At 35.8% G+C, this 23142-nt stretch overlaps 1 protein-coding gene across 3 annotated transcripts in view; it reads left to right on the top strand.

Moving 5' to 3' along the window:
* Positions 1-23142, top strand: part of cv-c (RhoGTPase activating protein) — a 315849-nt gene that overhangs the window by 229559 nt on the left and 63148 nt on the right. For all 3 annotated transcript variants that reach the window (XM_086916699.1, XM_012492546.3, XM_086916700.1), the window contains one exon: positions 16221-16292. In XM_086916699.1, coding sequence (XP_086772825.1) covers positions 16221-16292 — 72 coding nt within the window. The remainder of the gene's footprint in view (positions 1-16220; positions 16293-23142) is intronic.

The raw sequence follows: 23142 nt of genomic DNA, 5'->3' as shown, positions 1-23142 counted from the left end.
TTACTCAAGAAAATTATCAGAACAATTCTTCTTCGATTAAATTCAATTTCAATAAATTACAATATTACAATCTATTCCGTGTAAAAATGATCAAAAATTAATATTAACGTTAACCTCTCTTCTCTTCTCTCAATTCCATTAAATTCTCAACCGTATTTCCTATATTTCATTACCATGCTTGCATCCTCCTGTGCGAGCTTCAAACTAAAAGTTAAATCCGCAAAAAAGCCCTTGAAACTTGAAACGTGAAAAGCGTGCAGCACCAACGGTAATAAAAATTGTCCAATAACTTCGTATCTAATAAAAATTCCAAAAAAAAAAAAAAACACGTTTCCATTAAATTCTCCTCTCGATACACATTTTCCACCGCCACTCTCGACTTCGCGCCAAACTCGAGTTACCTCTCAAGAAGAAATCCTCCTTGTCAAGTTTATTAGAAACCCCCCAAAGATTCGAGACTTTGGCAGCTAATAAAAAAAAAAAAAAAAAAGAAATCGGCCAATAACTTGGTGAAAATTCCGCTCCACCAGCCTGGAATCGGAGAGGGAGAAGAAACCCTCGCGGCACCCTGGAAGGGGTGCTAATTTTACCTGACGACACCGCAAAACGGGTGTCGGCTGGCGAAGGGAGAAGATGGTGAATAGACGGGACACGACGAAGACTCGCCGTGAAAAGGGGACACTTGCGCGGGCATTGTGGGGCTACCGTGTGCGCACACGCCGTCCCCCATTGTGTCTCATTGTTGTCCGGGAAGAAAAGGAAGGCAAGCCGGTACACTCGATACGAGTCGCCAATGCGAAACGGCCTTTACTCCAGGGACGGTTACGTGTACGCTCGCCCTTCGGAATGCGCGCATATGTGTATATATGGCGAAGGAGAAAAAAAAATTCTTCGACCTCTTTATTCTTGGTTTTTCGATTTTCCTTCGAGCATTTCTTCTTTTTCTTTTCTTATATTAATTTATTATCGTACTGTTACGATTATATAATCGTGTAATTTAAAACAATTGCGTAATTGTATCGTTATTAATTGGATTTTATTTTCCTTCGAGCTCGTTATTACAACGATTGTTACATTCCTCGAATATACAATAACACGTACTTTGGTTATTTTCTGCAATCTATTTTTGAAGCGAAGTTTTTGGTTAGAAAGAAGAAAAATTTTTTGAAATATTTCATAAGCATTATGGTTTTTTTATAAAGAGTTTAATGAATGGAATTACATGTGTAATTATTATTAATGAATGAGAGTAATATTTTCTCTGGTTCAAGATATTCCTAAAAAGTTTTCATTCGACCGATAATTTCAACGATATATATATAGATGCAATATTTCGATGTCGAAATATAACTTCTTTGAAAGTCCTCTAATTTAGTAAGTACCGCCCCATTAAACTAATGAAGTACTAAATATATTCATCTTCTCGGAACGCGTTCAGCGTAGAAGTGCAGTGCAAATCATAAAAAAAGGGGGAAAAAAGGTCCGGTGAACTATGCAAAGAAGCAAACCGGTTCTGTGGGTTCCAAATCTCCATAGGGCAGGACCGAGTTTCTCCTCTTTATTTTCCCTTTTTTTTTTTTTTCGCCATTCCCTTCTTTTTTTCCCCTCCTTTCCTTTCTCTCATCTTTATCACCGTGACGACACATCCTACGCTACGCTTCACCTTATACTAGTTCCAACGAGTGGTAGTGTCTTTTACACCCTGCTGATCAGCATATTTCGGCTCCGCGGCAATCTTTTGCTTAACTAAGCATAATGCGAGATTATCTCTCGAAGGAATCGTAAAGTTAAAAAAGAAAAAAAAGAAAAATAGGTGGCCTTAGAGCGTCTTCGTGTCCTTATACGTACATTAATACGCTTCGTGTTCCAAGCTTTCTTTGTTTTTCCTTCCAATCGTTCGCTTCAATGATCAAAGAATATATAATACAATATAGTTTTATTCTTTTTCAAATTGAACTTCTCTTCTTCTTTTCTTCAAATTAAACTTAACCTACAACACAGAAATATAACATGAAATACTTTCAAATTATCATTTACATCACACATCGATCGATTCGACATCCTACGATGCTGCTCCTTCCACCTCTTCTCTCGTTACGCAACACACGCTGTTGGAATACAATATCTGATCACGTCTTCCGCACAAAACTTATCGAAGGGTGTTCGAAAATTACGCTGGCCACTTTTCAAGGGATGAACACGCCCCCCTTTTTTTTTCAAGGAACCAAGCGTTTATCGGTATGTCCTCGAGCGTCCATCATCGAGCGAGACGATGCCATCATAACGTCTCATGCGCCCCGCTGATCAGTTTTGAGTGGTGAGTCGATTCATCGGCTGGCCTCCTGGTAAAATACCAAGAGAATTCGTATTCCGAGGAGATAAATCTGTGCCGACCGATGGCAGCAAAGATGAGCCGGAAAAAGAATAAGAAGAGGAGCACGCCAAGAGGAAGGGCCACGCCTTTGTCCCGATACGTCCACCGATCTTTCACCAAGAAGACGCAAGAAAAAGAAGATCGAGGTCTCCCCTAGTCTTTGAAGCCTGGATAAACGGGCCAACTTCATCGATATGCCTCTTCTTGTTGAAGAATCGCTCTCTGCCTGTTCTTCTTCTTCTTTATTGTAAGCTCGAGTTTAAGCTGATACGAAAGTTTGAGTTGGAGAAGTTTGTTTCGAGATGGTATAGTTGATGACAGAAATGCGAATTTGAGTTCGAGTTGGAGAGCGATTATTGATTTGATATTCGTGTTGTGTGGATTGTTCTCTGTGAGTTGATGTTTGAAAAGGTGTGGCAAAGTTGATGTAAAAGTGTGAATTTGAGTTTGAATTTCACTTGTTATGAAATTTTGAGATTGAATTTGAGTTGATCGAAGAATGGCTGATAGAAATTTGTAATGCTGCGTAATTGTTTTTAAGTTTGAGTTGGGAGCAAAAAAAAAATTATTTGAATTAATTTGAATTAAGTAGGATGGAAGTAAGTCTTTTTTGATTATTTTGAATATTGAGAAAGTATTGAAACGAAGTGATAAATTATGAATAAAAATAAATTGTAGTATTTTGCACAGTATTTGTTTGGTTTGTGTTAGTTGAAAGGAATTTTATAACGTAACGTAGTTGAGAAAAATTCTTCCAAGAGGATCAGTAGAGATCCATGATGATTCATAAAACTGTATGAAAGAAAGAAGAAAGAAAGAAAAGAATTAATATCAGTCTTGTTCTTCTATGATGATTTGTAGGTACGAATAAAACGAGAGTAGAGTACTTGAGAAGATCATTAAACGAAATGTGAAGTAAGAAAAGTGCTTGACTGATTTAAAAAAAAAATTCATATTACAACGTCATTTTACAACAAGGAAGTATATTAATTAACGTGTCTCTATAATTAAATTAAATTGAATTAATCGATTCAAACTTATAAAATTTAATTTTTAACCGATATTTGCCGTGAAATTTATTTATTCATAGGGAATTTTTATCGCCATTTTTATTAATCATTTCGAAAATTAATCAAGCAAAAAGACTGAAAAGATACGATAACAACCGTCGTTTCTCGATTAGGAAGCGAATAGCTAGAAAGTGAAACGATATAATTAAATATATCGTAAAATCCAAGCTATCGGTATTTTTTCTCTACTCCACTTTTTCTTTTTACAATGCTTCCCTCTTCGAACGAAACTATAGACGAATTAAGAGAAAGAGTTAATTGCTCGAACGAATTGAAAGTAACAGTTGATTTTTTTCATTCAGTTGCTTCCAAGTTTCTTCATTTTCCCGGAAGCTGGAGGCGAAGTTTCTTTCCACGTGCAACGTTCTAACTTGGCTTCGCGAGTTCTTTCAACCTTATAATCGCCTTATAAAAGTGCGGGACCGCCTGTTCCCTTTCATATTTCGCAACAAGCATCGCCGGTAACGTGCACTTTCGAGTCATCCAATATTTGTAAATCATGGTTCGAATCGAGTTTCTCCTTATAATACCTCAACCGCCCTTACCGACATTTTCATAATTAATAATTTAATCGAGATTTCGATCGTTCCTTCCTTTGAATAAATTTATTTCTTCTTTTACGTTACAAGCGTAATTAATTTTCAACGTTGTATCAAAGATTGACGTTTTCGTTCAAAACAAATTTTAATTATATATTCTGTGTATATTCGAGTTATATTTTCTCTTCTTTATCATCATCGTGTCGTATTGCAGAATAATCGATCAGATTAATAATGAAATGCGTTAAGCAGAGATTATAAACTCTTTATCTGGAAATTTTATGTTTTTCTTTTTTTATTATTCGGAAAAGAGAAAAAGATATTGTTCGTCTGATTTTTTTTATTATAAAATAGAGTTAAAAAATCGTGGAATGAAAGTTTACAAGCGTATTAACTCATCTCAAAGAAGACGTAAATCATTGCTAAGCACACCTACGCTGATAATGGATTTCGTCGGCCTCGAATGCATAATTCCGGTTTCACAAATGACATGCCAAGATAATTAGCGAGAATAGAGTAGTATAAGAGTGTTGTAACCATATATGCGTCAATTGCTATCAAGAATAATTTTTTTTTTTTTTTCGATTGGTTTTCTTCGAAATCTGAGAATTTTCGAAAATTTTACATATCCAATATAAAAAGAGTTAAAATTATATTTTTTTTTCATGGAATTATTCTGAGAATTTTAGATATTTTATAGTATATCTTATATTTTAAATATTTCATATGTTTGATATAAATTATTAATATTATTTTCTTAATAAAAATATTTTTTTTATTAAAACGATAATGTATTAGAATTTTAACATTTTAATGCCAGAGGATGTAAATTGACGTTTTTTGTCTTTCAAACGTTGCTGACGGCAGATACGAAATTTTTTTATTTCTTATTTTTGAGATGTGAGATGCGAATCGATATTTTTAATTTTTAAGAGTTGATAAAAAAAGATGTTTCAATTTTTTACTTTTTTAAATTAATTTGAAAAAATACGATTTATATGTATTTTGATATCTTCGAAACATCGAAACAATGTTAACAATATTCCTATATTTTTAAACTTTTGAAATATTGCGTCAAATAAATTATTAATATTCTTTTGAATATTATTAATTTAACTTTTACATATAATCTTTAATATCCGATATAACGAGAGAGAAATATAAGGCTGCAAATATTTAAAAAATCTTTTGTATTTTAATATCACAAGTTAAATATATATTACAACATATAAGTTGTAAATTATTTGCAACAATGTTTTTTTTTTAAAATTCAAGCAAACGATAAAGACAGAAGTAGAAAAAGACAAGAGCAGAGGATCGTTTTTGGGATAATTCTTGGAAGTTGAAAATAAACGAAGCGTTCCTCGGGATCGAGGGCACGTCAGAGCCTTGGCGCACGCGAGAGGGTGTGGCAACCACGAGCGAAGAGGAAACGCGCGTTCACCGACAGCCCATGAATTTCCGGTCCATTTAAGTCTCTGAATTGCTTTGGAACCGTATTGTTTCACGTCGCATTTTATGCCGCTTTAAAAATTTGCACGCTGTCGAACCGGGCTCCGGTTTTCCTTCGCCTTTAATAATACGATACTTTACATAAAACGTGGTATATAAAACACGATATCGCGAGGAATAAAAATAAAAAAAAAAAAAAAACCTAGGCGGGCACAGTTGAAAAAAAAAAAAAGAAAAAAACCCAGGCATTTTAATGAAACGAGTAACGACGGTGTAATTTTATTCAAAGAATATATTATTCATAATTTTTCCTTTCTTTCTTCATTTGCATATCAAATTTATTCCATATCTTTTCATCGAATATATAAGTTGCGAAAAAAGAATAATACAATCTTTCCCTTTTCTCTCTTTAATATTGCGAAACATTTTTATATCCCCTATTATTCTCCTTGCGATTTAGAAGACTTACTTCTTTAAAGTAATCAAATCCTTTTTTTCGCTCATTCTTTCGCCACTTCGTTCTGGTCCACACCTACCCTTGTTGTCTGGAGGATAAATATAATTACGAAGGGGGGGACAATTATTTCGACAGAAGGATCGAGATCAACGCGTTTGAAGTTACATATGTAGAAACCGAGGCGCCACGAGGTAGTTACGAAAACGCGAATCACTTCCAGAACACAGTGCGATCATGTTAGCGGTTAAAGGAACTCATTAGAGTAACGTTTATGCAATGGAAGGTCATAAACAGCGTACAACGTTGCCATATATCACTGAACAAAGGTTGAGTTGTCGAGGAACGGGGACGAATTGCAAAAGAACATTCAGTAATGGGCGCGGGTAGATAATCTCGCATTCTAGAAGTGGTAATAAACCAATGAAAATGATAACTAAATACGCAGAGATCGAGACCAACTTTGCTTCGTCTCTTCACCCTCTTCCGCATCTTTCGCTCGCATACTTCTTTCTTTATATCGATTCGATAAAATTCTCCGTTTAACCCTTCGACTCTAAATAGTAGAAACATTTTAGAAAATTTCTTCTCTCATCGTTTCTAGTCTCTGATTTTCGATATAGATACGATAGATATTATTAGGTGTACGTTCAATCTTTCACAGTCGATGAATTTTTTAATAACATGCTTTTTGCGCGATGAAGATGAATTTTAGATTTTAGAAATTTCTAGAATGTTTGCGAAAGGATTAAATGAACCGTTCACGAAAACGTGTGAAATACGTTCCACAATATTGAAGTATGAGTTATAACGTTTTCGCGATATGAAATTTGTGGAACGTGAAAAATTTGTGAAAGCTTTAAAAATGGATCGAATCTGGTTCTATGAAATGTTGAAATATGAGAAAAAAGGGATGGAATTATAATTTTTTTTTTTTTCTTTTATATATAAATATTTGAACGAGGAATGGACTCGATTATGGAAATGAAGCGTGATCGAAATTTTAAGCAAATAATCGGTCGTTCAGATTTAGGGTTCTTTCTAAATGACAGGGCACCGCGGAATACTTAAGTGTAATTTTCTGCAAAGTGATTTCTCTCTCTCCCTGTCTCTCTTTCTTTTTCAACCCGGCTCACATTAATTCCGTGTATTATTAAGAAAATTGCCGTGCGAAGGTAGAAGATTTTTTAACATTTGCACGGTTATTTAATCTCAATAGTAATTCACCCACGCCACGACCGTGTTAATCGCAATGGAGATTTGTACAATGGAGCAAAGTTCATTCGTTGGGTTCCCGATTCCCCTCTTTCCCGTATAATTACGATAATCCCAACGTTAAATTGAAATCAAATTAAATAAGAGAAAAGTCGAAGGTTCTGGAAAATTAATATTAACAAAGCATTGGAAACAAACATCATATTTTACGTGTTTGAAATTGATCATTTTTATCACGACCATTTACAATTGAAAGTGTTTTCGCGCTTACGCGAAAGAAAAATTCCTCTTTCTTCGCGAGGAAGGAAGAGAAGAGAAGAGAAGATTGTACGTATGTTCCTCTTTATGCTACTCGAGGATTTGAAGGCAATTGGAGGGCACTTAGAACCGAGACACTTCATTTGCATCTCTATAAGTCGCAGACACTGCATCTATGTACACGTGAGTTCGAGGCAACGAGACGTTGAACCCACGTGTTTTCGTTGGATTCTGTTCTACTACTAAATTTCGCGTACGTGTTTCCATTGTTATATCAACAAGATATCAACAAGATATCGTCGTTAAGGGAAAATTGTTAGAAATTAACAAATTAACGAATTGCACGAATTTCCATCTCGCATAATTTGCAGATTGTGCGATTTCGTCGATATAACTAACGCCATTCTTAAGTTACTTATTAATTGTTACTTATGAATTACACAATTATTAATGTAACTTGACCGGGGAAACATTTGAATTCAATCAAATTTAAAAAAAAGACACAAATTTGAAAAGAACGAATTCAACTAAACAAAATATTTAAAAAAAGAAGCATCTATTTTTCCACGATAAAACACATTTTATTTAGAAATCTCCCAATTGGAAATCGATCGAAATAAAATTCAAAAAAAAGGGAACCAAAATTTGTCCACGAAGAATAGGAAAACCTGGACCACGAAAATTCGAAATCTTTTTTCCCCGAGCCGCGTATAAATTAACGAAAACAAGTGTCGGTGTCAACGGAACAAGCTTCGAGCTATTAAAATCGTTGTTAAGAGGACACTTGGTGACTCTTGGCGCCGCATCAACAATACATCGCCTCTTTTGCAGTTACGCTCTCCACTCCACCACGTGTTTTCCCGGTAACAAGGGAGCGCGACCATTCCGATGTCTCGTATGCAAATAGCCGGCCGGAGAGGAGGAATCGACATTGATCTCGTTTTTCAGAAAAGGCTGGCAACGTTCGTGCACAGCCTTTTCGCCTTTCCTCGGCGAACAGACGTTAATTAAATGACGCGTACGATCGACAGCCCTCCCTCGTTATTGAAACGAGGGGCTTTTTGCATTGAGCGAAAGCGACACGTATCGGAATGATGATTAAGTAAGCGGAAGTGTTGGACGGCTGCTCGATTCCGGGGGAGTATTGTCGTTCATTGATTCCATTCTCTGTCTACTTTGTTAACGAAATGTAGGAAGAATTCGTGCCGCCTCCTACGCGAGACACGTGGATTTCTAACTGGAGATGAGGGAGGAGAAGTTTTGGAATGCAGTTGAGAGGGCTAGTTTGTGTTACTTGTAATAATAATGTTGCAAATGTTTTGCAAAGGGAAATTTTTGAATTTAAAAAACAGGGAAAGATTGAAGATAGATCATATCGTTTGTGATATCGTGTTTCGTAGAGATTTTATGTTTAATTAAGACGTATAAATGTATTTGTGATCGATTTGAACGTATTTGAAGAATTTGTTTATTCTAATTAAAGAATATTTCATTTATTTCGACAAGTTTTAAGTTTTTAAAACGGATGCAGTTTGCTTTTTTCTTACTATTTAAAGTATTAAAATTAAAAATACTTAAAATTAAGAATATTTGGTTTAGTTTCAGATTGTAATTGATTAAAGAACAGAATTTCAATATATTGAAAATAATAAAAAATATTTGCTTTTTTTAAAAGCTGAAGATTAAAAAAAAAAAAAAAAGAAACACGCTTCCATCAGATTTTGTTATGGCAGAGAATCGAAAAATACAAACGTGAAAATATTCTGTTTGTGTTTTTTCGCATTCTAAAATTTTTAGAAAACTCATCTTCTATCTTTTAAATTCGACCAAACCATTCGAATCCTTTTAGCGGAATTAATCAAACTTTCATACTTATCGAACCTTGTAAACCTTTGACCTATCAGAACTTTTCAACTTCGAGTTTCGAACGAACTTCTTTGAAAAGTTATTTTACGTTTAAGCGTAGCCAGCATGCATAGAAAAATAACGATAATGTTGTTACACGCGAAATCTCCCGTCACGAACAATTATTTCAGTGAAAATCACTTTTCACGACGCACGTCAATATAATCGTTAGAGAATCATTTATACAAATCAAAAAACTATTTTTCGCATTATTTCTTTCTAGAAAATTAATAACGATGCAAAAGTACCAGATTGTAAAACGAAAATATTTAAATCTCTAATAGTAACAAATGTTCACCCACTTTTTTTTAATATTCATAGGCTGAAAAAATATATAAACTATTTCATCTATTGTAATGTAACTTTGCAATATATTAGAGAAAGAAATAGCAATATAACTTCCCGTGTTTGTACGATGATAAATGATAAACTATTGCTCTCTTTTTCTCAATTTATATGTAAAGAAACACGCATCAAATAGTGTATTATTAATAAGAAATATAATTATAGACTTAAGTTAAGAATTAAAACTTTTCAACAAATATAAAATTTTCGTGCATCATCCAACAGTCAAAACTATTTCAAAGGATGACTGTTCCGTTACATTTAACGCAACAAATGACGGAAATCGCGATGCAGGGGAAACGTCTGCATGGAAAAACAGAGTGTGAGATCGAGGAAGAAACGGGTTGATGAAAACGGGTGGGAAAAACAGGGTCCGTGGTGAATGAGGATATGCGTAAAGAAACATTTGGAACGAGCTTTCTGTCCACGCTTGACGCAACGTGCAGGGGTTAAGCAATGGTGTTTACGGTCGACTTTTGACGTCAGGATCGAAGTAGGTCGGCATTAAAAGCTGGTGCACGTTCGATGGAAAAGTCACGGGCGGCGAATATCGCGGCGTTTTATGCGACAGATCGAGAATCGAAGGGCGAAAAGAGCTTTTTCTCTCCGTGTCCCACTATTCGCGATTCTCCATGGACTTTTGTCGCGTGGCCAGAAATTTCGTTTCTGACCGAATTTTTTCGTTCCTTTATTTTATGGAATACAGGAAATTTGATAACACGCGAGAAAAATTACGTTTCATATGGGATAAAAAACTCTTTTCTAACTCTTTTCTTTGTTCAAAAATATTAATTTTTTACCTCGTATTTTCCTCCTTAATTTATTCAATTCCTTGTAAAATCTTATAATAAATTCAATCACCGATACGAAGATCATCGAGTGTAGACAGATCTGAATGAAAGAAAAGATAGGCGAAATGTATAGAAATGAATTGAAATTTCGCGGCATTTTCGAGGGTTTTAATCCAGTAGTGATTCATCCTCGTCCCCCGGGGAGACGGATGGTACGGAAATCCAACACGTCAAAATAATACGGCTTTGCGGTAGGTCGCCGTCTGAGAGTTCCAGCTATGTTCTGAATAAAGCGGCACGTAGGTGTGTCACTTCGTGCGGAATAAAAGACTCGTACGGTACCGCAGCCCAGTGTATATACTGCCCTTTCGTAAGGAGATTTGCTTTTTACGCAATCCAGAAACCAGAAGGCGAGAAGCGGCTCTGCCTTCCAAACCGATCGTTGAACTGGACCGAGAAATGAAATCTTTTTTTTCAACTATTTTTTTTATGGCGTTGTAGCTGAAGAGACGAGAATGATTTGTATTTCGGCGAGCGGGACATTTTTTAAAAGTTTTTAAAATTCGTGGAAAAAAATATTTAACGTTGAATATCGCGTAATTTGCGAAATTTTATTTCGAAGAACATCGAGAAGTTCGATTAAATTTAAAAGTGTCGTGTAAAAAAAGAATTCTCTAATCTTTCTAAAATTGAACTCCTTCGTGTGACAACCAAGAGATTAATGGTTTTGTAGCTGTTTGTAATATTCTTTAAACGTTTATTCTTGAAACGAATTCTATCGAAACCGTATGCTAAATGATATATTACTCTTGATAAAATTTTACTTTCTTTGCAATAAACTTTCTATTTCTTGGAGCTTTTATCATAATCTTTATTTTATATACATATGTACACTTGGTGATAACTGTGTCATTACAAACTTCCTCGTTCTCATTAATCAATAAAGTAAACTAAATTCAATGAAAATAAAGAGTAAATTGTTATCTTAAGATTGAATATTTCTCCAAAGGAATAATAAATTTGATATAGAAATATAATAAATCGTACATTGACGTTCTATTTTAGTTAAAATTCGTGATTTAACATACATTGGTTAAAGCATAACAGAGTTCATTGTTTAAAATCATCTATGTGAATTTATTGAGAACATAACCATGCAATTTTCAGATAAAATTTACAATCAATTAAATATTCATTGAAAATTAAAAACTAATAAACTAATTTGCGATGATTCAGATGTATTTCTACAATTAAATATTATGAATTTGTAGAAATATAGATATATAATTATACTAATACATAAAGAAATTATAACCATGGACAAAAATATTTCTTTTACGCTATATGATTTAAATTATATTTTGAACTTCAATTAAAATATACTTTCTGCTTTTATATTCAGTATGCAATGTATAAGAAAATTATTCACCATGCTTTTTCAACTATCAAAATATCCAAAAGTATCCGCATAGTTTTAATATACGTAAAGACAATAAATTTGGAATTAATTAATTTGATTTGTTTGGTAGTTCTGCTATAAAGAAAAACATTTGTCATTCACTCTCATAGTTTCACATAACGCAGGCCAAAGGCCAAGAAAAGGCTCTTAACCCGTCACTCACCTTTTGCACCATTCTCGAAGAAGCCCAACGAAACCTTTAAAACTATATTTATTTAAGCCTATTCGCACAACAACACATTTTTCTCTTCTTTCATGGTTCTAACGAAATACGACACGAACGCTCAATTCCATTCCACCAATTAATAAACTTCTATCGACCCAACAAATCAAATTCCTATTTTTCTCTCAAGCTACATTCAAAACATCAAAAATTGAAGAATAGTCGATATTATAAATATAAAAGCAGTTATAAATGCTTAAAAATTTCGTTTCTCACGTTTTTCACGGATAATTAATCAATAATGGCAAACCACGAATCACAGCTCGTTTCGTTGGGCGCCAAATTCAAATTTCTCCCCACCGAAATCGTAGTGACGAGTATCGATTTCTGATAAAAATAACTGTAAATCCTTCTTAATAAACCCTGCATACATTTTTTCGATGATCCTTGAATCGCATCTAAGCGCGCCAAATTCAAATTCCCCTCGTTCAACAATCGTTCCCGATGAGAACGATAAAAACGACAATTAATCCGAGAACAGATCGCGATCCACGAAGCACATAGTGCGCTCGGTGTCGTGCGCCACGTTCGAAGAATCTCTCGACGACGATCGAGAGGGGAAATAAAGACGTTAACCTCTCTCGCTCGCTCGCTCTCCTCTCCCTCGCTCCGTGCATCGGCCGCTGTGTAAAACCCGCGGGCACAGGCTTCCCGCTGTTCGGGAAATCGATAAATTCACCGGGGCGATATCGATAGTGATAGCTGCCTACGTTTTATCGCGCGACGATGCGCGATCGCATCGATACCGCGCCACTATGAATCCTCTTTTTCGCCACGGCGGGTGGCCGAGGGCTCCCTGAAAGGTAGAAACGGGCTGCTCGACACCGCCTTCCTCCTTATTTTCCATTTGTCCATCCACGGTTTTTCTTATTCTCGAATCGTTGAAGACGCGTCTGCACTTGTTGCGTATTCGACGTTGAGGATTGGCGTTCATCGTAGGTGATTAAAATAAAATCGTATTTAGTGTCTTTTTTTTTTTTTTTTTTTTTTAATAAATTTAGGTTGTAGATCAAAGAAGGTTTGAATATTTTTTTTTAATGAATTTTAAGAAATGGAAGGGTGTTATGATAAATAGGAGATGATAGGAGGGCAAAATGATTTATAATTATGTATTATACGTCATCCATCGTTTCGTATCATCGTGGTGATATATGAAAGAGAGATTTTGTTTCTTTTGTGACGGAAATAAGCGAACGGTAAAGCAAATGCTACGCTTCCTACGTCCAAGGTTGCTTATAATTGGATATTGTGTCATTCCTTTGATGCGATGATGATAAACCGACAGTGGGTAATGGATACATTTGAAAGTAAAATTCTTTGAGAATTGTTTTCAATAATATTTCTCACAAATATATAGGCATTGCTGCTTTGTTGTGCTCGATTCGAATTTCACGGCCTGAAACGCGTGAAACGAATTCACTCTTTCGTCAAATCAAATTCAAATTCGTTTAAGTAAAAAAAATTAGAATTTCTCCAATTTTAGTCTGCATGCATTTAATCTAGAGGCACAAAGAGGAAGATACGAGTTCTTCTCCAGTAAAAATAAAATTGGAGCAATTTTTTACTAAATGGATAGTCTCTAGAATTGGTCTCAGTCATCTTTTTGTAGAATATGTAAAGAAAAATTGGAACAATTCCAATTTTTACCAAGATCTCCAAATTGACTTTATTTATCCATCCACATTTTACTTATCTGAAATTCTTACAATTTAAGGATGATTTGATGTGCAAAAGAACGAGTTTGAAATTCAAATTCTGAAATGAAATAATATAAAGTTATGATGAAACTAAAATAAAATATTAAAAAACGTATTATCGTATTTTTTTTTTTTTTTTTTTCGTAATTCTATCTTATTACATCATTGCGGCAAATCTGTTCTCGTTTCCGATTCATCGATGTTTCATGGGAATTTCGCTATTGCCACGTCCGACCAATTAATCATACCAGGAAGTGAATGAATCGATCTTGAAAAACGATATCTGATTCCGATTCGTGTAGAAATTGCTGTAAACATTCTTCCGTGTCGCATGATATTTTTCATTTTGATATTGTTAATTTGACGCGCAAGAAAAATTATTAAAAGCTTGGAATCTATTTGATTATATCTAAAATTTTGTTGGGGAATTTTGTTGGTTATTCATATTCATCTTTTTTACAAATAAATTGAGAAGAATATTATTCTTAACGAGTGGAGACATAAATATAAATAATGAGAACAGTATCGAATCTAAGAGAATTTTAAAAAGAAATTTCGAAATATTCGAGGAGAAAGAACGATCGAGACGATTGCATCTGGAATCTTAATGTTAATTGAAGGATAAAATTAAAAGGAAAAGTTTGAGGAAAAATTTTTCGAATCGAACAAAAAACATTGATTTATTCTTCTCGCTCGGAAAACGAATAAGAAACGACACTGTTTCATTCTTTCGATTCTTTCAATCGGAAAAGTTATCTGAAACGAGCCGCGTATCTAATCTTCGACGAGTTAAACGACGAGATGCCAAATAGGTTATGAATGAGCATAGTTCAGTAGCACTTTATTTCTTATCGTAAAAACATTCCATTGTCAACATCTCTTGTTCTTTCATCATTCATTCTTTTCATTCACGAGTTATTGTTTACACGAGATAATAAACGCGACATATTTTCATTCTTCGATAAAATTCGCGGGAAATATTGTTAGTCGATTCGCGAATAATCTCGAAAACTTTTCAATTTGATTCTCTTCTTCTTTTTTCCTTTTTTTTTTCTCTCTCTGATCTAAATTATTGATATCACTTATCTTATTTCGTTTTACTTGCCTCTAAATCAAACGATTATTCAATGATAATTTTTCCACCCACTTCAAAAAGATTAATCTTTTCAATATTTAATAAATATTTTAACAAACGTGTCGCAATCATTCATAGACTTCACGAAGAAAAAGATTGATCTCCTTCCCAACGAGAGAACACTCTTATAACAAATAATTAATTCAATTCATCTCTTTTGATCCATTCTTCATCCATCACAATTGATCATCTTCACACGTAATGAATATTTTAATAATCATATCGCTATCTTTCATAAACTTTACAGCCAGAAAAATTAATTTTCCTTCCAAATGAATTATTTTGAACAATCAATACGAACCTCCTTAATAACCTTATAATATAATAAATAAACAATTTAAACAATTAAACAATTTTCCTATAAACTTCACAGTAAAAGAATTAATCTCCCGTTCAATAAAAATCACCCTCCCAAGATCAATACCTTTCGAATCGATTCCAAAGCATCGAATCTTTATAAATACAATAAAATAAATGATTTTAATAATCAGATCGCAATTCTTTGAAAGAGGTAGATCCTTCTTCCATACGAATTCTCTACTGCCAAGAAAAAAGAAGAAAAAAGAGAAGAAACGACACAAATACTCAGAGTTCCAGCGCGCCGATCGATCATTCGACCTAGTCGCAAATAAATTCCTGCCTCCTTTTAGCGACTCTCCATCCCTCTGTAAAGGAAAACTACGTCCATTCCTCCCCCCCTCCCTTGTCTCCCAGCCTGCAGCTAAGCGCTGCATTCCTTTAAGCGCGAGTTTTTCGCATCTCCTTGTCAGCCAAGGTATCTCGTCTCGCATTAATGAAGGGAGCACCCGTTTTCGTCGTGGTCGACGCTTTTTCTGACGAGGCCTTCATTCACCAAACGGGCAGAGTCGCGCGCAGGCCAAACCGAGTGTGGAATCCCAAGCCGTTAATGATCAGAATGTTTGTTCATGTAAATAAGGATCCCCTTTTTCTTTCGCACGCCTCGCTCGAAACGAGTTTATCGCCACCTGGGGCTCTGGATACCGCCGATAACGACTCCAGTGGCCCCTTTCAATTCATGAATTGGGTGGAAGAAAAAAAAAAAAAAAAAAAAAGAAATGGTGTTTGCGTGTTTCGCAGAATTACGATTTTCTAGGATAGCAGTAGGATGTGATTATAAAGAGATTAGATGTATTTGATAAGTTACTCTATTTGTTTCAAAAATTCTTGGAATGATTTTAAGATAAAGAGATTTTAAAAATTCAAAGTTCAAATGTTTTGGATGTTTTGATACTCGTTGAAGATTTCTTTTAGCTAATGGAGATTTTCTTTTTTTCTGTTGCAGAAATCGAAGCACAAGAGGCTTGCAAATGGTTGAGGGCCGCTGGTTTTCCACAATATGCGCAGATGTATGAGGGTAAGTTGAACTTAACATTTATTAAATACTGGAGTGTAAATACTCTTTTTACGATCCGTAGAAAAGTATCTGTCATCTATTTTCCTTCGTAACCTCATATTATATTCCGAACAAAAAAGAAAGTATATACAAGCAGAGCTTCTTCTCTTTAAACAGTACCAAAAATAATTCTACATTAAATAGAACAACACGATCTAAATCTTCAATCATCATTGTACAAAGGAGATGGATTTACAAGCGTATATTCGAGTCGAATAAACTACGCCCGGAATAATAGAACCTGTCATCGATAAAATCTAAATCTTCGACGTTTAAAGCAACCCTCTCGAATTGAAACCGTGTAATTAAAATGAAAGACGACCTCCGCCAGGGGTGAACGCTCGTTATTTCCAACGATTCCAATTTACTTTCAATTCACTGCGGCGATGATCAATACGATCCTTCAGAAAATCCTCTTTGCTGCCTTCTTCGTTCTCCGCGAGGCATAGAGAGCTGTCAACCGTTGTCCAGATCGGGCAAGATTATCGTTTAAAGATGTTTCACGAAATTCGAGCGCCCCCTCGTCTCACCGCCATGTGGTTCTTTTCAAGCCGCCATTTTTCGTCTACCAAGGGTCACGTATATAGCGAAAAATGTGTCACTCGAAATCGTTTGAAAGAGATATTGTCGACTTTTGGGGATTCGAGGTAAACCGCGTCATTAGGGATTAGTGCTTCTTTCTTTTAACTTAATCCTCTTCGAAATCATGTTTGAGCCATTTCTCTTTTCATTATTTCGATCCTTGTTCTCCTTTTCTTGAAATTTGTTGAAAAATTTAACGGTTTAAATATTAGCAAATCGATTTTTTGGGAGGGGAATTTTTAAGAAGTCTAGAATAAAATAAAATAATACACGCAACAACAGAGTTGATAAATTTCATAATTCGGTAAATGAATTCGACGCTTTTACTTCAATATTTTCCAGAGCCTCGATTAAAATATTTATAACACGGATACAAAAACTGGATCACCGTGACAGACACGAATACCTCGAATCGCTAATGAAATATTGCTGAATTATACAGCGGATTGTCGTCGCCTGTCCAATCGATCACGTAGACAAATTTGTTTTCGAAGAAAAATCGCGTGCGGTGACGCATGTGTCACGCATCACGTGGACCCCCTCCCCCCCCCCTCCCCCCTTACGGGGGAAAAAAACGTGGCAGGTTTGGAAAAATAAGGGAATCGGTCGGAGCGCGTAGTCTTACAATATCCTTTTAAACGCGAGGAATCGTCAGTTGGAGACGAGAGGGTGGTCCAAGGGACCACCAAAGCGGTCGTATGTGAATGTTTTCGATGGCGGTCCTCCCCCCCTCTCCGTGTACGTGAGATTTTTACTAATATCCACGGCCTCGGAAACAAAGGTCTGCCTGTTTCAATTTTGTTTTTTGTCCGGCATACGTACCTCCATAATAATAATAATATTAGAGTATAAATTTCAAGATCTCATTGTTCCACGGCCTTCGACCAAATGAATTGAACCACCCGTTTCATTTGCAATTCATCGAGATCGCCCGATGAAAAGATGAAAAGAGTAAGTAAGTTCCCCTACACTTTCGATTATTAATACCTTCGAAATTTCCACACACGCCTTTCCAATAAGCCAATTTTTCCATATTTAATACATCGTACGAACGTAGCAATACACGAGCAAATTTTGAAATCTCTTCGCGCAAATCCCAAGATAAACGTGAACAACTATCAGCGTTCAATTCAATTTTCTTCCTTCTCGTTCCATGACGAGAGGGAAAATTATCCAAATCTCCCAAACGAAAACGGGTTTCGCTCGCGAATCGCCATAGATCGGTCCAAAAAATAGACGCGGGGCAGAGGCCAGGCAAATAGACACAGGGATGAAACAATGACTCGCTAATGACGCGGTAAGAAGAACAACGTGGCACTGCTGGTGGAAGAAAGAGCGAGAAAGGCGCAATAACGAACGCATTGTTGGCAGCCGCCGCGACAAAGGGGTCATTATGATAAGTATTAACACGTCCCGGACGCATCGGCCTGTCCCTTAATAAGTTGCTCGTGTCGCGATTCGACTCGCCTCTGCCCACGTGTCGCTCTCCTCGTGTTCAGCGATTTTTCTGCTACCGGATGACATTCTTCGGCGGGATGTTGTTTCTTCTGTCTTCCTTCTCTCGCCAAGTCTTTCGAGTTAAAAATTTTCAAATTCACTTTTGCGACTCGTTAAAATGTTTCCACATTTCTTCTTTGGATATTGATCACGATTCTTTGAAATTAGGATCTTATTCCTGTTCTAAATCCTATTCTAGAGCCTATTTCGATCATTCTCTCCAACATATTCTGTGACTTTTTTTCGAGATTGGCTATGAAAGTGTAATCATAAGCAAACAATTGATCGTAAATCAATGTTATTAAATATTGAAAATTGTGGTAGAAGGAAGTTATTTATTTATCGAATTTAAGTATAATTACGAGATAATTTGACGAGACTTTTCAACGAAATATCGTTCTTCGACAATTGAAAAAAGAAAAGGGAGGGAAATAAATAATCCGGTAATTTTTTTCGAGCAAACCTTATAAGCAACGTATAAGTAGTACATCACGAGATGCAGACCATAAATTCACGAAACAACTTTACGAAAGGAGCAACTTTTCACATCTCCGATAAGGATCTTCAGACGGACCAAACAACCCATAAGGAAAAAGAAAAAAAAAAAAAATAAAGAATCTTACCAAACTTCCCGTTTAACTTTCCTCCTCGACCAATTATCAACCTTTCTATCCTCGACGAACCCACACACGCGTCCAAAGTCAAACCACTTCGCCGCCAATCTCACACTTTCTAGCTCTCGAGATCCTCCTTTCCCCAAAAATTCTTCTGAACCTCCTAAAAGTGGAGCAAACGGAATATAAATATATCTCTCTTTTATCTAACCGTCCATTGGATACATTGTATCGACGATGGTGTCGTGTTCGAGGCTAAAGTCTGCGTGGTAGCATCGGGCCAGGTGTAGAGGAGAAATACAGAGGAGACGAGGACTAATAACTCGTGTTCCGCGGTCATTAAAGTCTCCTTGGCCACGGTAATTTCACCTTCTTTCTTCAATTTCGCGAGCAACAATCGGCTCGAGGGATGATTAACGAGCCGGCTATTATTTTTCAACCGATTTATCCGCTCTCGAATTTCTCGACTGTCGAACGACTTCTGGCGTCCACCCGCCGCGCGAGATTTATGCGGTGCTGAAAGATTTCGAGCACGAATTAGTAGGCCGCGATAAATTTTCTCTCCCGTCTCGTTTATTTAAATCAATTTCGATCGATCTCCCGAGGCTATGTTTAACACCTGAGGCCTCGAGTATTATTCGGTTTATAGTTCAGTATCGTGAGAATGGAGCGAACTTTCGGTTTCGTTTTGGGTTAAAATAGCCTGAAAGATCGTTGTATCTACGTATTTTCGTGGTTCAAATTTGTTGGAAGTTTAGGTTTCGAGTTGTTTAAGTAAAATATTTGAACGACACATTTATGAGGCGTAGGCGGAGGTCTGAGAAATTTTCATATATTTGATCTTTTTTAAAAAAAAGTGCGGTCCATGAACCGAATGGAGGTTCACTTTCTATAAAAGTAAAATGGTAAAATTGTTATGAATGATAGATAGTGATGTAACGATTTAATAAGATTAGTATGTGAAAAGATATGAGGAAATTTATGATATTTTAATATCATGAAATAAAATTATATTATTTAATAAATAACGAACGAATATTTGATGGAATGAATTTTGTTCTATCTATCAATTGTTTGACGTAAAGTGTCACGAAAATGCTATAAATGTCACAATTTTAGTACTTCCGTATACTAAATTACTTGTGCCAAAATTGTGTCACAATGAATCAATTTACTCGTCTATTCGTGTTTAAATTATGTTGTAATAAAGCAACGAAATTACAAATCAAAAGTTGTCATCACATGTAATCTTCCTCGATATTAATTCGCTCGAACTTTGAAATAGACAAGTCGCGTATTGGCAAACGAGGAATATTTATCGAAAAGCTCACACAAGCTGGCAAAAGTTCAAGCTCCTTCCGCGAATTCGTCTAGTTTCCATTGTGTGATCATCCTCTTATGATAAATATACGAGTGAATAATACGTGGACAAGAAAGTCCATAGTGTTAGTGTTTTAAATCCTGATCATTGCAAACTTTTTTTCGAATTTTATTTTAAAATTCTACACGATTTAAAATTTAAATTGAATATCATTCTTCTTCGATTTCTTTGAAACACTTTGAAGAGCGAGTTAAGTGAAAAATGATTTCGAACGAATTCGATATCGAATAAAGAATTTGTAATTGTTTTAAACTTTACTTTAAAAATTGTTTTACGTTATTACGCAATGTTAGATAACGAATGGAATTACATCGAAAAGCACTTTGCATGAAAATTCCATTATAAAACGAACATTTATGTATAAAAAAAACTTAATTCTCCACATTTTCCTTTACAAATTTTTAAATTTAAAAAATTCATACAAGGTTGGTGTCAGATATTTCAAAACCTAAAATTTAACCAAAATAAAAATCAAAATTACATAGTTTGACAATGTCCACATACAAGATCTTCCTTACTCGAACCTGACAGTGAAACGTATTTTCTTCCACACAGATATTTCATTAAAAAACACAATTTTTCCTGAATTTACATCTTTAAAGTTTTTCCACAATTATTCGTACTTTATCTGCTTCCATAACCGCATAATAAATAGTTGTAAATAGATTCTCACGCGTGGCTTTATAACTCTCTATCAAAAGAGCTTTATTTAGCTTAAATAAAAAAAAAAAGAGAAAAAAATTTAAAGCGTACGTCATACAGATCTATTTTAAAGCTCAATTTAAAACCTAAAAAGCCCGTAATAATACCTCGCCTCGCCCTTCCCAAAATCGACGAAACAAAACTCAACCCCTAAAATTCACCCACCCATTCTCTCTTTAACCCCACCCCCCACACATATATATATATATATATACATACATATATCCCCTTTAAAGAGAGAAAATGCACAAGAAGCTTGTTAAGAAGGTTGGCGAACAACCGACGACACTGTTCCATTCCCTCGAAATAGCGCGTGTTCGAGCGAAGGCGCGGTCGAGCGTTCATCCGTGCGATGAAAAGCCGTCTGTCGGACGGTATCCATCCGTCGCTAATTAATGCACACGTGGATTAACCGTGGATCGCGTGTAACTGCAGCGTTGCGGGCCGCGGAAAGTATCGAGTCACGCCTCTCCTTCCTCGTTTCCATTATATTAATCAAACGAGCCGATGCGTCGGGTCCCCTTCCCCCTCCAACGGTTATTGTTCGAGTAAACGTGAAGTATAGGCGCCGACGTCCCGTGAAATTCGGCTGAGAAATCGCGGAAATAGCGTCGCCTAGATTTTTCGTATTCGTGGCCAACAACAAGGACGGCGGGCGCCGATTTCTCCGGAATTGGGCTAATGAGACGATCGGGCTCGATTACGATCGATCGGGCCTCGATTTCTCGCCCCTCTTTTCTCCCTCCCCCTCTGTCTTTTATATACGTGAATTACGTGGGAGAGGTAGGTGGTGGATAAATCCGGTTCCAGCCCTTTTGTCACGAGTGTGACGAATGAATACGCTTTTCAAGGCGGAATGTTAGGGGTTAGAAGAAGGATCGAGGTTAAGTAGATTTTTCGATTTCGATCGGTGAATTTTGAAGAGGAATGGAAAATTCGAGCGATTGATTCGAATTTGGTGAAGTAATCGGTTGGACGTTGATTGAAATCTCGTAATGGGAGAGGAATAATAAGGGAGAGAATTTTCTAATTATCTTATTAGAGATAGAAAGAAGAAATTTTGATAAATTATCTTATACAGTTTTACAGTTCGGATCCGGGGCTTTTGTCCTGGATTAATGAATAACCTAATAATGTCGTTCTCGTTGGCACGCGTTCAAACGAGTCATTTTACATTTGGAATGATATTATCAACGGACGTCACGTAGCCGGCATTAAAATAAGAAAAATCGTTTTCTTCCCGGTCCCGATCGGTTCAGAACGGAGCATTAATTGAAAAATCATTGGACAGGTTTACGATTCTCGAAATCATTATTACGGCACGGATAAAATGTCCTACGGCTAGTTCGTAGTAGCAGCCATTTGATAAAAATAAACGCAAGAAGAAACGGAAACGGTACATCTCGGTGCTCGGTGCTATTTAAAATCTAAGCATTAAAAAAAATGATGCCCTAGTTTATTGGTGTGACGTGTAGAGATGGGCTCGGAAAAAGACTCGGAGCATCGTAAATTTATCAAATCAACGCGCTCCCACGAGATCCAAAATTCAATCGCACCATGGTAATTTTCCGTTACTTTCACGCGTATTTTCTTGGAACGATTCCGAGAATACTACTTCCTTAGCTGATTTGTACGGACACCTGAATGGTCCGCTGAGAGAATGAAATCCATAAACTCGTGGAAAGTATATCTGTTTTCGCGGCCAACGGTAAATAAAAATCATCCTCCACGTGAAATTGTCCATTTATATATACCCCGTGAACAATAAGACTTCCCCCCTTTTTTTTCTTATCGCGAACAATACTTCCAATGTATCCTTCGATTCGAATCTATTATATATCGTTTAAAACCGTGAAATGCCGCATTTTTTTTAAAGATAAAATCTTAAAACTAGAGAAGTTAATTAGTTGTTCAGATTCTTGTAATTGCAAAAGAATGTGCGGACACTCTTGGGGAAATTAATTTAATTAATGGTTTTTATCCCAATTGGAAATATTATTATATAATTAATCACAGTTTACATAATAAACACATC

Source organism: Apis florea, unplaced genomic scaffold (genome assembly GCF_048593485.1).
Source record: "Apis florea isolate Af1SG1 unplaced genomic scaffold, ASM4859348v1 contig_3803_pilon, whole genome shotgun sequence".
NCBI classification, from domain to species: Eukaryota; Metazoa; Arthropoda; class Insecta; order Hymenoptera; family Apidae; genus Apis; species Apis florea.
This window is presented reverse-complemented; position numbering and strand designations above follow the sequence as displayed.